General features: G+C 48.6%; 4 protein-coding genes across 4 annotated transcripts; 3 read left to right on the top strand and 1 right to left on the bottom strand.

The window, feature by feature from the left end:
- Positions 1-4,915: 4,915 nt before the first annotated feature.
- PtA15_13A204 (uncharacterized protein) lies at positions 4,916-5,806 on the top strand (the record flags this gene model as incomplete). Its single annotated transcript, XM_053162379.1, has 3 exons — positions 4,916-5,021; positions 5,117-5,335; positions 5,451-5,806. The coding sequence occupies 3 exons, from the start codon at positions 4,916-4,918 to the stop codon at positions 5,804-5,806; spliced, it is 681 nt and encodes a 226-aa protein (XP_053026360.1).
- Positions 5,807-6,991: 1,185 nt separating this feature from the next.
- Positions 6,992-9,051, top strand: PtA15_13A203 (uncharacterized protein; the record flags this gene model as incomplete). Its single annotated transcript, XM_053162378.1, has 7 exons — positions 6,992-7,022; positions 7,118-7,289; positions 7,395-7,521; positions 8,271-8,344; positions 8,421-8,517; positions 8,591-8,829; positions 9,012-9,051. 7 exons carry the CDS (start codon positions 6,992-6,994, stop codon positions 9,049-9,051), a joined length of 780 nt encoding a protein of 259 aa, XP_053026359.1.
- A 1,389-nt stretch (positions 9,052-10,440) lies between these two features.
- PtA15_13A202 (uncharacterized protein) lies at positions 10,441-11,265 on the bottom strand (the record flags this gene model as incomplete). The annotated part of the gene is made up of 1 exon (XM_053162377.1): positions 10,441-11,265. One exon carries the CDS (start codon positions 11,263-11,265, stop codon positions 10,441-10,443), a length of 825 nt encoding a protein of 274 aa, XP_053026358.1.
- A 617-nt stretch (positions 11,266-11,882) lies between these two features.
- PtA15_13A201 (uncharacterized protein) lies at positions 11,883-13,043 on the top strand (the record flags this gene model as incomplete). The annotated part of the gene is made up of 3 exons (XM_053162376.1): positions 11,883-11,939; positions 12,008-12,158; positions 13,009-13,043. The coding sequence occupies 3 exons, from the start codon at positions 11,883-11,885 to the stop codon at positions 13,041-13,043; spliced, it is 243 nt and encodes an 80-aa protein (XP_053026357.1).
- Between the last annotated feature and the right edge of the window lie 2,254 nt (positions 13,044-15,297).

Here is a 15,297-nt window from a genome sequence, read left to right as displayed (position 1 = left end):
GGGAGCTTGAGGAAATCCTCCTGTAGAGGCGGCAAGGCTGCTTCTAGCCCTTCGAAGCCGTTCTTCGGCTGCTGGGCTAAGGCGGTACCGGTGGCGGAGCTCTTCGGAGAGGTCTCGGCCATTTCTAAGGTGAGGAGGCATCGTGGTAACACGTAAGAATAAAGATATTTTAAGCTGGAAAGAAAGAATGAGGAATTTTTAAGGTTAAATACCTTTGGATTTAGGTTTAGAAGATAACCTTTTGCTTTTACGCGTAGTAACAGAGGTTTTCTTCTTGATTTCCTTTGCGCTGGGTTTTGCGGAGGATTTTGAAGTCCAATCAGAGATATTAACGGCTGCTGTGACCTTACGGCGACGAACTTTCGGGTATTTCGTCGTAGCAATAGGGGTCCAAGAAGAACTGTTGATCCAGTTTCCTTCTTTCGGATCAGTTACGCGGTTGTCGTCGTAATTTTCTTCTTCTGCGCTAGTCTGCGCCGTTACGAATTTTTTTACGGTCAACTTCGGTAATTATAGATAAGAAGGCGGAGAATCTTTTGAGCGTACTCCGTTTTTCTCTATCTCCTCTTGATTCGAAGATATGGAGGGTTCTGGGGAGGATAAGTCCGACGAAGGGATGAATAGCGGCGCGGAGGAGTCGCAATTCTGCACTTTCACGAGTACACAAGACGTAAAAAATTTTTTTCAAGGGTTCAGTTAGGAAATTTATCAATATAAGAGCAATTTTGGATAGTTTTGGAAGATTTTTAGCGTTAGTAGGATATGTAAAAAAAATTTTTAAGAGATTTTTTCAAATTTTTAAGAATTTTTGTTTGATTTAGTCAGGATGATCAGTCCTTTGGCTTTATGGCAGTCTAGAATTATGAAAAGGTGAGTAATTTTCCTGATGAGGCCCCCAATTGTGAGCCTGGGTCTCTATAGTGACCACAGGACACAAGAAATGGGGGGGCAATGGTTGGATTTCTTGGGATAAAGAAACTACAACTATAAGAGAAAAGAGAAAGAGAAAAGGGAAACCAAGCAGGATAAGGAAGAAGAGAAGTACTAGGTTATTCTAGTGGGAATGCACGTCCACTGGCAATGCTACTCTTCTGAAGAGTGCTGCTTATCTGTGCTAGAAGTGCTACAGCTTCCTCTCAGGAGGGTATCTGGATTAGATAAGTTTAAACCAGCCACAGTTTTTTAGACTTCTCTCTGGACAGTCAAGGTTCTTAATGGGAAACCTGAGGGACAGCCCTGCAACCTAGATTTGTGGCAAAGGCCAAGTGATAATAAGGGACAGCCCTGTGATCAAGATAGAGGCAAAGGCCTGTAGATTTGGAGGGACAGCCCTGTGATCAAGAAGGAGGCAAAACCAGAAGAAAGAGCAGATCAAGCAAGACACAGAGTTGTACCTCTGAGATAAACAAGGTTCAGTGAAAGAGGTTACTTACTGTCAATATCCTAGGCGCCTGTGACGGTAGGTATACTGGGAGTATAGTAGGCTCTTTGGTGGTGATCCTGGAGTTATCTGGGTGGTGGTTCTGGTGTGCTGAAGTCTGTAGATCCGCCTCAGGCAAGGGGGATTCTGACTACGAAAATTTTCACAGTTTGCTTATGTAATTTACATATGTACCTGTGGTTTGGCGCGCCTGGTAGCACTGACACGTCACAACTGCGCAAGCGCGCCACAACTCAGTAACTCAGGGAAGGAGTATAGTTACAATGAATTGATAAGTTGTAACTAGGGTTAAAATTGCCTGAGGAAACAGAAGATGAAGTCAAAACAATGATATCTCTTAATATGAAAAAGATATGAAGTAATTTCATATGTAATAAGTAGAAAAGAGGCAGCTTTTAGGTCAGCTGTGATGACTCTAAGGCTGACAGACTGAGTCACTGGATCTCTTGGGCATCAAGTATTTGTCACCTGAGAGTGGATGTGATAGATACCGCTGTGAGCGAGTGAGCTGATCACAATGAATAACAATTTAAAGGAGATCATTTTTGCTGTTTCTAAAATGTACAGATTTCAAAATTCTTGGTGATGCGGGTTTTTATTTAAATCCTTGGTGATGGCAAGATGTGGCAAGATGGGCTTTATAAAAATGTATGCATGAGCTAGCCTGACCTAGCCCGAGTTACATAAATAGTGATTCCCTTGCCTGAAGTCCAGCAGGTTGGACCTCGAACATTGGTACTCATACCAACTTGTTGCCATGTCAGATGATTGTTGTCCAGCACAGGCCTGGGAGCCAATAATTAATCAACCTGGAAGCTGTGGTGCAATTGAAGTCAATTACCGTGATGCTCCAGAATGGTTGTTGCCGCCTCCTGACATCGGAACAATTGCTTGATTGGATGGCCTCGGCTCCCAACCACCGCAGGCACTTGTGATTATTTTGTATCCATCTGATTGCACAACCATCCACGGCAGCACCAGTTTTCATTTACAGCATATCCAAAATTGCTTGCAACTTTGGTCGCAAATTCATATGTAAGCTTTTGGCCGCAGCTGCAAAGCTTTTGCGCAGCTGCAGACTGAAGTGACTGAAGTGACTGAAACAATATGGATGGCAATACAAGTGGGAGAAACAGCCTCTGCAGCCTGTTTCTCTGCTCAAATATGGTCTCCAAGGGTGGGTGAGTGGCTACAAACCCATCATCCAGTACTAGACTCAAGCTGCTGGATGACCGGTCTGAGTGGTCATCAAGGGGATTCAAACCTTTCGATGACCATTGCAGACCGGTCATTGAGAGGACAGCAAGAGGACAGCTGCTCAATGAACCAATTGGACATCTTCTGATGTTTGCAAGATAAAAGCTCACTAATAGGCTCTGTGCTCAAGCATTTGTCCCGGGTTAGCAAAGTGTTACATGAACGGCTGTTTTTCTTCAAAATTGCCGTGCATTGTACCTTCTTTTTTCATTGACAAGATACTTCCAACCCCATGATTTGCAAGTTGATTGGAGCGTTGGAGGGCCTTCAGGACCTAACGTCAGCAGAGAGCGCATCAAGTTCTCTGCCAATTTGGGTAGGGAGCGGGAAGGAGTGAAGGGTGAAGACAGGGCAGGGGTTTCTTAACCCCCCTGGTATAGATGCTCACAGTGTTAAAGTTCACTCTTGGAGCAACTTGTACCAATCCATCCTGACCTGGATTCACATTGCTCAGAGCACCTGCATTGATCCATACAAATTACCCAGGCAGTTAACTGTGAGATTAGAGCATCTCCACAGCGGGGTGTAAATTGCAAGTGTAAACACCTTTTACATCCCTGCATTTCAAAATGGTACCCCACCCGGGGGGGGGGGGGGGGGTCGCTGGGGAGGTATCACTCCTTGGAATGTAGAAGTTGAGGTCGGGAGGGTGATGAAAAGAAAGTCCAAGCTCCAAACTACAAAGAAGACAAGGAAGTGCAGATTTGTTGCTCTTGGCTCAAAGTAAGTGAAGATCCTCTCAATCCCACAAACCAGACGGCCACTACTTCCTGGGCTTGATTTTGCAAGCACTACATACATGACCCAAATACGCGAGCATGATCACCCTATTGACAACATCAAGTATTGGTGGCAATCAAGCCACAAACAAGTTCCACAGCTGCTTCAAACAGGTCACTCACGCAAATCAAAGTGGAACAACCAACTCCAATTGATTGACTGCAGCGTTAAAGCTCTACCATTTGCTTGAGAAGCGCAGCTACACGCATCTACAATGCTATCATGTGCTTTCACCCTTGATGAAATGGCTTAGCTACTGCAAGCAACTTGAGCAGAAGAAGAGCAAGATCCCCTCCAATTCCAAGAAGATTGATCTCCCCTCCAATGTCAGTGTCCCCCAGTCCAAGGCAGCAAGTGATGCCACTGCTGTAAGCTGGCTACTATGGCAGAGCCACTGTGACATAAAATAGTAAAATAAAAATAGAAAAAGTAGTGTTACATATGAAACAGACATTATTACTCTTACATATGTAAAACTACGCAAAAACATTAATCCAAGTTTATTAAAGACACAGTTTTTCCAAAACTAAAAAAATCAAGATCAAGGGTCTTCCCTTACAATTACACAAAATGAAGAAAAAAAAAAGGGGTGGGTGAATTTTACAAACTGTCTTTTACAATGCCCCCCCATTGTGAAGTGGGGGCATTGTAAAAATATATAAAACCCCAAATTAAATTAGTTTTGCAATTTATGTGTTACCAACCACACAATGTAAAGTAACAGGTTGTAAATCACAATTTGTAATTCACACCCTGGTGACCTCTATCCTGTACTTTTACAACCTGCCACATTACAATGCATGTTACAATGTATGTTACAATGTATGTAAAACTGTATATAACCTACCAATCAATTAACTTTACAATATCTTACCTTACAATGCCTCTAACTTGCAGCTCAACATAACCTCTGGGAAGATTACATCACTGTTGACCTAAGTAGGGCTAGACCCAACGGTCTCCCCATTGATCCGCTCAACAACATCCGGCTTCATGCACCTGGCCACACCAAGTGCACTAAATTCCCTCCTCCTTGGGGGAGCAAAGCAATGATTTAGTTAAGTTAGACTACCCAATAAGCTTGAATTTTTCATCTAACAAACCCTAACAAACCCCTCCCCTCAAAATCACAAAGTACTCCTTTACGTGCATATCCTGGTCAAGAAAAACTACCGGCCATATCCCAATCTATCCTAATTGAAGTTTGGCACACCCGGCCCCTCCACAGCCCAACCAGCATCACCCGCAGCCGACAACCGTCTCCGCACCCACACTCGTCTCCAGAGTCCAGACCTTGCCCTCCCTCCGGATCTTTGTCCTCAGCAGCTGTGACATAGGCCTCCTGCTCAACGATGTCCGCGACTTGCCCGCCTTCCGCACCATCCCTGAGCTCTACACCCTGATCCCTGTGCTCATGAGCCTCAAGGCCACCTCGACATGAGTGCCTCGCCGCGCAGCTCAACAACAGCGTCCGTTCCCCCCCCCCCCCCTCACTCTCTCTTGTACCGACCCAGAATCTTGAAAACTGATGCTGGATCTGTGTGTGTGTTTAGGCGAATGTGGGCAACTTGTAATCGCCAAAGAAGTTTTGGAAACCTGACGCTGCTGCAAGTCCAAGCGCAAAAATCTTGTTTGCAGCTTCGCTGTCCTCCTTCGTCCTTGGTGTCCCGTTGTGCAACAACCTGCCCCCGCTGTGGATCATGCCAATTAGGCGCTCACCTCCGCCATCCGCTCTGCGCTGCCCGCCTGGAACATGCAATTCTTCGAGGTCTTCTTCCCGGGAGCATCAACTCGCTCCTGCTCGGCGGGATTATCCCACACGCCGCTGCGTTCGCACTGCCCGAGTTCGCTCGCAAAGTCATCGAGGCCGCAAAAGCAAACCTCGACACGCCCGACAAATCTGCCTCAGCTCAATCATCTGATTGATCCCGGCAAAAAAATCCTGCCCATTGGTCCTGAATTTATAACCCAGCCTGCTCGTACTATCTTCTCCGACGCCCCGAATACCAAGTGACAGTCGCTTCATTGAACCTCTGGAAAGCCGAGCGATTCGCCACTGACTTGCCCCGGGAAGTCAAGTGCATCTCCCTCGATCTCAACAACGCGGAGGCTTTAGACAAAGCGGTTTCCGAGCATGATTTGATCATCTCCCTTGTACCCTACATGCATCATGCCAAAATCATCAATAGCGCCATTGAGTTCAAGAAGAACGTTGTTACTACAAGCTATGTCAGTCCTGCTATGCAAGCGCCTGATGACGAACCCAAGAAGGCTGGTATCATTGGCTTGAACAAGATTGGCTTGGACTCTGGAATCAATCACCTTTAAGCCGTCAAAATGATCAATACTGTCCGCCGGGCTGGTGGTAAAATTATCAAATTCATCTCATACTGCTGTGATCTACCGGCTGAATGCTCAAAGCAAATTTTCTTTACGTGGGGTTCTGCTGGCTCTTTCGAACTCAGCTAAGCTCTACTCAAAGGGAGAATTGATCTAAGTTGAAGGCCAGGAACTCATGGACCCCGCCCAATCTTACTCCATCTCACCTGCCTTTGAATTCGTCGAGAAAACTTCAGCGACGACCATGTGGTGCCCCTGGAAACTGTAATGCCGTATGAGACGGGCAAAAGAGACACGGTGGCCTTGCAACACAAGTTCCGAATCCAAGGTCAAACAGTGAGTGATTTTGTTTTCTGATTCCATCAATCATAATCTTTTCTCCCTTTTTTACTTTGTTATTTATTGTTGCGCCTAATTCTAGAAAGCCCAAACCATGGTAAGATGGGCTTCATAAAAATATATGCATGACCTGAGCCCGAGTTACTCAAATAGTGATTCCCTTGCCTGAAGTCCAGCAGGTTGGACCTCTCACACCAACTTGTTGCCATGACAGATTGTCCAGCACAGGCCTGGCAGCCGACAATTAACCAACTGAAGGCAACAAATGGCATGGAAGCTGCGGTGCGATCGAAGTCGATTTCCGAGGTGCTGTTGTTGCCGCCAGCAGCGTCGACTTCGATGGTGCTCCAGAATGGTTGTTGCCGCCTCCCGACATCAGAACAATTGCTTGATTGGATGGCCTCGGCTCCCAACCGCCGAAGGCACTTGTCATTATTTCGTATCCATCCGATCGCACATCCACGGCATCACCAGTTTTCATTAATGTTGTACGACCGAGTCCGGAGGTGTTGAGGCCTGCAGTCCCATGTCACAGGTGGTTCACCACGATGCCAACTGTCTCAGGCTTGCAGGCTGTCACCGATTGCCAGTGTCACCTGGGCTATCACAGCCCTGCTCCCACCTCCCTCCGCCTCTTCCCCCCTCGGCCTTCCCCCCTCTTCTTTCCACCGAGGAATTCGTTGAGAAACAACCACTACCGGTGTCTTGATCCACTCTTCATCCACCCGATCCCCAGGACACTATCCATTCGGGAGTCTCGACTTCTCTCTTCACAAAAGACATACCTTGTGTCCTCTGTCGAGCTCGTATCTCATCATAAATAATCCTCGTCAAATGGCTTCCGCTGGTCGCAGACTCTACATCGGTTCGTCAGATCGCTCGCCCGAGCTCTTGCATCTGTCTCTTATCCTCCGTTCTCTTGACTTATCATCATCGTCCTTTCCCCCTCGCCCCCTCCAGGCCGAATCCCACCCGACGCTACTCGGACTGATGTCGAGAAGTACTTCGGTCGCTATGGCACCCTGATGGATGTCCGAATCATGGCAGGCTTCGGCTTCTTGGAGTACGACTCCGTTCGTGATGCCGAAGACGCAGTACACGACTTGAATGGTCGTGACTTTATGGGTGAACGGTCAGTCGATCGATCGATCATCGTCTTGTTATTATTCATCGTAGTACACATTGATGAAAAACATCAAGAAGACTGATTTTTGTTTGGTGTGATTTTTTTTCGTAGCTTGATCGTCGAGTTTGCCAAGGCCCCAAGAGGTCGGGACATGCACAGTGGAGGCCATAGTGGTGGTCCCCGTCGAGGTGGATTCCGACTTCTCGTCAAGGGTTTATCCCACGAAACTAGCTGGCAGGTACGACTCTGATCTTAACGCTCTTGGACTCCCCTACGACTCTCCATGCTTGTGGCCATCCTCGAAGCTACCTCCCCATCCCTCTCTGACTAGCTCAAGCCCTCCCTAAGGCATGGCTCCCAAGTGGCTAGAGTGGCCGGCGTGGATCTTGCTCGCATTACTTCCCTGTCGGTCTGCTTGCCCCGCCTCACTTCTCTCTTCCCCTGACCAGGAGCTCAGTCTATGTTTCCACCCGACGGCTATCTATGTCGCCTGGTACATCAACACTTCACTCCTTGGTCTTCTTGGATGATTCGTGGCAGAGTCCGAAAGAGGCGTCCTTAGTCTGGTTGGCTTGTCTCGGATTCTTGGTGGATCGAATAGACGTCTCTTGGGAGTTGATTGTCAGTCCACGAGGTGGTCCCAGGCTTACTTTCCTTGGCGGGTCTTTGGTTGGCGGAGGAGCGATAATGTCCCTTGCCTTGGGGTGGTCCTGTCCTCTTTCTATGGCCTGCGGGATGAGTGGAGCGAAAGGAACATGGAGTCCAATGAAGAATCTCACAACCAGAGCGTCGAGTTAAAAGAAGCTTGGCCCGCAATCGACTCTCATTCCCCCTTTTCACTCTACTTCACCTGGGGATGGCCACTCCTGACCGCACTGGATCGACATCTGTTATCTTGCACACACTCTGGTCGGATTTTGGCGTTTAACCTACCGTTTCTTTCTTTCTGCCGTTTTTTCCTGGCCCCATCTGGATACGAACCAACAGGACTTGAAAGACTTTGCCCGTCAAGCCGGCAACGTCACCCGCGCTGACGTCGATCGTAACCTCCCTGGTGAAGGGTCTGTCACCTTTCTCTTCTTTCTTGAGCAATCTTCACGCAGCAGCTCAAAAATATTTTGGCTCTCTTCTTGGCAGGCTTATCGAGTTCGGATCTCAGGATGATGCGGACAATGCAATCCGCAAGCTCGACGGCACCGAGCTCAAAGGGATGGTGGTCACACTGATCGAAGATGTACGTATGCATCTGTTTTCAAGCGAAGTATCAAGGTCGCTGACTGAGGTCTGATGTTTTTGGCTGATAACAGCGTCCTGGAGGAGGAGGCCGACGTGACCGCTCACGCTCTCCGGGCGGCTACCGTGACTCGCGAGACCGGGATCGCAGTCCACGTGACCGCAGTCGTGACCGGGAACGTGAACGCAGTCCTCGGGACCGTCGCTACGACCGGGAGCGCAGACGCAGCCCGCCCCCACGTGACGACCGGGACCGCGAACGTGACCGCGGCTACGATCGCAAGGAGAGAGAGCGTTCGCCTCGCCGTGATGTGTAAATCCCCGATGTCTTCACTGCTTTCCCCTCACAACCTCCTCTTCCTTAACCCCTCCTCTCCTACATTGGCGACCGGAAAAATCCATCGATTCTCCTGACATCGGAGTCCATTTTTTTAAATCCAAAACTAATATACACCTCTTTCCCTATTTTTTTTTTGGTTGATGCCGCTCGAAAAGGCGAGCCGATTCAGTCTCCAAGAAATCGCCCTCTGATTAGACCACACACGTTCCCAACACCCTTCAAGCGAACCCCACCGTAATTCATGCCGCAAAGACTTGTCCCCTCCTGCTCTACCATCGATATATACAGTGCCCCATCCCCCTCTTTTCTGTCACCCCGCGCCCGCAAAATGTTAGTCACACTTTTTGGCCGCTTCGATGGTCGGCCCGACATGGCCCTCCGCGTGTGTCCTGTGCATGTTTTTTGGTCTCTACAGGAGCAGTGGAATCAAATGATTTAATGTGCTCGTCGGATCGGCCCAATAATCAAATAAATTGATTTCCTCCTCCCCTGCCAAAACACCAAGAAATCTGGAACACACCTGTCAGGCCAAGTCTCTCAAGTGGAGGACTTCCTGTTGGCTGAGGCCTCGTTGGGAGCTGATATAATTGCGCGACATAATGTGGATTGTTGTCACATCTGATCAAGTTTTGGCGGGCCTGATCAGATGTCACATAAGATGTCAGGCACAAAAACTCATATGTTGCCTGGATTATATTGGCTCCAAGTAAGGCCTTAGAAAATGCTTGATCTGGAGGAAGGCTCAACCTTACTGGCGCAAACATGAATGAAGCCTAAACAAAGATCACCAATTTGATTGTGCATTTGCAGCAACAGCTAAAAAAATATGTGCAACAAAAAAAAACAACCGACATGCCGAGTAGCCTCCCCGGGAAGCGGGCACATGCTTTAACTGCTGGAACGGACCAGTCATCGAGGAGAATAAGTACGGCTGGTGGGAATTGATTGAGATTGAGTTTTCACCAGCAAATAAGCTCCAGTGGCTGTTGCTCAATCAAGCCACTTGGGCCATGGGAATTCCTCCAGTGACTCAACTCTGAATCCAAACCTTAAATGCAACAAGGAAGAAGATAACTGGTCTACCACGTTCAATACAGGGTACCTTCCCAGCTCACCACAGGCGGGTTCTGAGTTCGAACACCTCTGGGTCTTGTGTGTTTTCAGGCGTGGTCTACATAGTTACTGAAAGGGTTTGAACTCTGGGGGGGAGGGGGGGAGGGGGGGGGGGGGGGCTAACTCAAGCGGACAGTGCGTATTAGCACAACATGGAGGAAATTTGTGTCGAAATCATACATTCTTGTTATGTGAATTGGTATCCGCAGGATCAACACCCTGTTACTGACATTGTTGACACTGCACAAGAATCAAACAAAAAAAGGGAGATAGCATTCAAGCATCTAAAGATTTTATTTACAGATAAATACAACTCTTGGTTACATACTCGGGTGAAAAAAGAGAATAGAAGAGATTGCAGAATGACACTGTCAGTATAGCCACAATCTGAAAAGACAAAGGTGATAAAAGCTTTGGTTGGGCCGAAGAGAGTGGTCAAGCCTAGGAAGGTTGAGTTGGAGGAGCAGATTTTCAGGACTGGCGTTTCCAGTTGGAAGAGGAGGAAGATTTGCTGGCCGAGGAACTGTTTGCATCGACAGCCCCTGGGCCTTGGGCATTTGCGTTGGCATGGGCAGCCGCGGCTGCGCTTGCGGCTGACTTGCCGGCCCCGCGTCCAAAGCCTCCGGTAGCGGCATCCGCTGAGCCTTTAGCGTCGGCCAAACCTGTTCCATGTGGACTGTTTGCCCTGGCGCCGGAAGCCGCGTCTGCGTTTGTGGCCGAGCTGCCAGGGCCGGGGTAGGGGCCTTCCTGGGTGAGATTATCTGGGCCATTCGCATCGGCCGAACCTGTTGGACGTGCACCGTTTGCCCTGGCGTGAGCAGCAGCGTCTGCGCTTGCGGCCGAGTTGCCAGCAGTAGGGCCGAGCTGGCCGCGGCCTTTGGCGGCGGCATCAGCAGCAGCGTCAGCATTTGCATTGGCCGCGTTACCGGTCGCTCCTCCTTCAACGCTGCCGCCGACCATGCCGCCTGGAGGGCCACCGGGGACCACGACTGCGCCCATCGGAGGCGGACCATCGATCGGGGCGGCGCCAAAAGCACCGACGGGACCTGGACCGGGTCCCCCAAGAGCTGCCCCAACCAGACCAGTCGCCGCATTGAGGCCTGCGGCTACTCCTACACCAGGCCCGACCGGCGGGGGGACCATCCGTCTGTCCATCCTGTTCCCGGTCGTTCGACGGCCTTTGCTGGAGATGGAAAGAGTGTTGCGTGTATCCTTGTTTGATGGGGAGGCGAAAACTCCGACGGTCATGAGTGCAAGGCTAATGATCACCATCGAGCTAACGTTCATCTTCAACATCGTGGGCAAATTTCTGAATCATGGTGGTTCTTGGTTAGCGTCAAGTCGAAAAATGGGACGGAACGCGGATGAAAAAAAGGACTAACAGAAAATTTGTTTGAGGGACACGGGTCTGATTGCGAAGGATGCAAAGATTCACGGAGAACGACTGTCAAAGTCAGTGGCCGGGTCGAGAGGTTCCGCTGGATACTGCAAGCTTGTTTCTAACAAGTGGTTTAACTTTCAAAGTTCCGAGGGTATTGATAACAGGAAATGAACAAGATGGACAAGAGTCGGCCGCTAGAGGACGAACCAGAAGATAATAGACAGGAAAGGGAAATTGCACTTGAATGTGTGCAGGAGGTAGGCTTCGGATGAGGGGATGGGGTTGTAAAGAGGAAAAAGAAACGGGGCACTTATAAGGCATTCTCCAAGTGCTCTTGGATGCTTGTCAGATGGCCGATGATAACGATGGTGTGTGAAGATGTTTGTTGATTGGGAGGCGGACAGGAGCACCGTGAGCGATGAAATAAAATCCAGCGTGAAGGTCGCCAAGTGAACCCCTGCTCTTTCACTCACGAACCAGCTCATCCTCTTCTAATCATGCTATCAAGTGCTCATTAGAAGCTGGCGGGACCATGGAAACCGCCCCTCTAACTGACCCGAACCGGCCTTGTCTTCCGCCCCGGGGAAACGTCGCGACTTGCGGCATGCACTCGGGAGGGCTTGATACCGACTTTCCATCTTCACCCATCAACACGAGGTTGTCCGACCGAGTTCGGTTTCATGCGCCCGTCAATTCATTCCCGGGCTCACCTCCGCATCCAACTCTCTGAAGAACCACAAATGTGACTTTGGTACTAGTGCCGCCCATATCAAGGCCGATGACAAGGACCTTGTTGATGGTGTCAAAGGTGTAGCCTGTCAGGTTGTGGTTCTGCTACTCTTGGCTTTATCATACCTGCTGGTGTCACTCATTCATGACCTGTCATTTACAGGTCTTACCCTCAATTAGGGATCTTCATGTGACACCAGTGGATGTTCATTCACCCACCTGCAGCCATTCATATCTGTAAAAACCCCGGGGAAGGAAGAAAAGGTACCACCCGACTACACGATTGTAGCGGGCATCAACTCTCCCCCGGAGAGGTATACACCAGGCCATAACACTCCCCCGCAAGCCAATATCACTGATAACAGAGGTGATATTGGATTGGACACCAAATGGGCTGGTGTGAAACTACATACAAATCTAAGTGTTACTCCCCGACAGACTTGTTAACTGTCAACTTTCACGCATACTGGCTACTATACTAATGCTATTTTTAAAGACTATACTATGATTTATCCTAAAATGGGACTTTTGGCACCCATGAACCGTGGAACTATTTTAAGGCAACCACACTCCTAAATCAATAATCAATAATATGCTTGTATGTAAGACTAGGAGTAGCTAACACAGTTATGTCATGTAATGTGAGGGTTACAAGCTGTGGAGATGTGACATGTGCGAGATGCAGGCAATGGGAATTGAACATGCGACAGAGACAACGCTGGGCTCATAACCTGTAAAAACCCCGGGGAAGGAAGAAAAGGTACCACCCGACTACACGATTGTAGCGGGCATCAACTCTCCCCCGGAGAGGTATACACCAGGCCATAACAATATCCAAGTGTCCTTGCAGGTCCTTACATTGCGGACATCTCAGTGTTGGTGCTGCCTGCTGTGACATCATGTTGCTTACATCGGGGTTACATGCGCAGTCACTGCACCTGCTGCCACAGTCACGTGGGCCTGATTTGTCATGATGTCACGGCATACAGGACCAACACCCAGATGCCTGCAGTGTTAGTACAGTGGTTAGTAGACTTGACATGGATGTAAGAGACCTGGGTTCAGCTCTCATAGGACACATAATATTTTATGCAGGTTCACATAGCCAACTGGCGGGGCCAGGGAGAGTGGATACCAGAAACGCAAGCCACATTGTATGTCAGCCCGCTGTCCATGCGCATGAACTCCACCCACTTTGTCCACTGCTGCCGCCCCATTAACCCGCTTTGCAGTGCAGACTTGCATCAAAGCCCGCAGATTAGATGTAAGGGCCTTTACTCAAACTGAATGCACTAGGGGTGTTCAAAGTTGAAACCATGAATTTTTCAAAACATCAAGTCATAATGGTTTTGAGTAAGAATTTTTGGGCCTTACTAAAAAAAATGTGGTCTTTCCGCAAAAAAAAAAGTGGTTTGATGGCCCGGCAACGTCAAACCTGCTGCGGAAAACAGGTGGTTTGATGTGTTTACGCGTGGTTTGTTATATGATTTTGAGGCAGCGGCGCCACTAAGCAGCCCCGCCAGGGAGGCATAGTATTTGCTTAAGACATCATGGGTTGATCCTGAGTCAATCAGGAAGGAGGCCAGGGGTAGGGGGCTCTGGGTTGTGGCTTTGGGAGTTGTTATGGTGCAAGGAATGAACCATTGGGAATCATTTTGATTCTTATGTAAAATTTGACTAGCACCAATACTACAAGACAACTCCACCCCACTCAGGAAAAGCACAACCTTCATTCCAGAGCTCCTCCATTTTTTTGACAAATTGTCTTTTAGTGCCACCATCCATCTACAAGTTATTAGATCTGGTCCTCCATTGCAGAAATCCTAGCAGTTCTGTGTCCCTTCCCGTTAAAGTTAGACATTCATGGCAAATGTGGCCCTGCGCTCTGCAACAGAAGCAGAGGCCTTCCTGCATCATGCACTCCTTCTTGGAGTTGGATAGACGGCCTTTGAACTATGAGATGTCAATTGTGTTGGGTTCTGGACTGGTGCCAATGCTCCCACACCCGCTGTGTTGATCTCTGTATCAATCTTGGTGGATCTCCGCATCAATCTTGATGGATCTCCACATCAATCTTGATGGATCTCCACATCAATCTTGATGGATCTCCACATCAATCTTGATGGATCTCCACATCAATCTTGATGGATCTCCACATCAATCTTGATGGAAAAATTGGAGATTCCCGCTAGTTCAGGTAATGTGGGGGAGGACATGACCACCCCAAGTCGTATATACTTGTTCAGGCCCTGCTTGTACAGCTCAATGAGTATTTGTTCTTCCTATCTGGATTTGGTGGTAAGGAAAATGAAGTGGTGAGTGTAGTCCCCCACCAATGTGGTCTGCTTCAATTCCCACAGGGCTTTTGCCACCTTGGAATATTGCTGCAGATTCTCATATGTAGCCTCAAATTGGTCCTTGAAGTGCTGGTAGGTAAGCAGATAAGTCTGGTTTGCTCCCAGTAGCTGTATGTTCATCTGCTTGGCCCAGCTGTTGGCGGCTCCAGTCAGATACAATAGTGAAAAAATCAGCTTGGACCAGTGGGTGGAAAGCATTGCAGGACTGGGGCAATGTACAACTCCACTTGGGGAAAATATTTTTACGCCTTTGCTCCGTGGGTACCATCAAAATTGTTGGGGACACCAATCTTTGGTCCTTTTGCTGTAGGTATTGCAGCGGTGGCGACTATGGGCTAGTTGGGCTTTGGCATGGGCGTGGCGGACTTGTTTTTTGTCTAGCATCCATGTCACCTCTGCCAATTGATATTGCATCTACGCTAGTTTGGCTACCATTATGGTGTGAGGAGTGATTTTGGGTTGGAGACTTAGGATTTAGGGGCAGATCGGGGATGGAAAATTTTTCATGGGTTTGGATGGGTTTGTTTTCCAGAGTCAAATCAGTTTAGGTTCTGATTTTCTGTTGGCTTCAGGGGTTTGGCTTCAATGTTCTGATCTTTGAGGTCTGCTCTAGAGTTGGAGAGTGGATGATGGGGTTGGAGAGGTGCAATGTAATGATAGACAAGGTTTTTTAGTTGGTATCTTCAAGGTTATGGCTAAAATGGGTGACTACACTTGTAGCAGGAGTGTAATGGTTGTTGAGTTTCCGCTAGTTTCCGCTGCACATGTTGTGACAGCTATGTGAAAGCACTGAGTCAGGAGCAGAATCTACTCTCAGAAGATCCTCCCGGGCTTCTGCTCCCTTCCTGATCCCTTCTCATC

This window comes from Puccinia triticina, chromosome 13A (genome assembly GCF_026914185.1).
Source record: "Puccinia triticina chromosome 13A, complete sequence".
In the NCBI taxonomy this organism is placed as follows: Eukaryota; Fungi; Basidiomycota; class Pucciniomycetes; order Pucciniales; family Pucciniaceae; genus Puccinia; species Puccinia triticina.
Note: the sequence above shows the minus strand (reverse complement) of the source record. Positions and strands in the feature narration are given on the sequence as shown.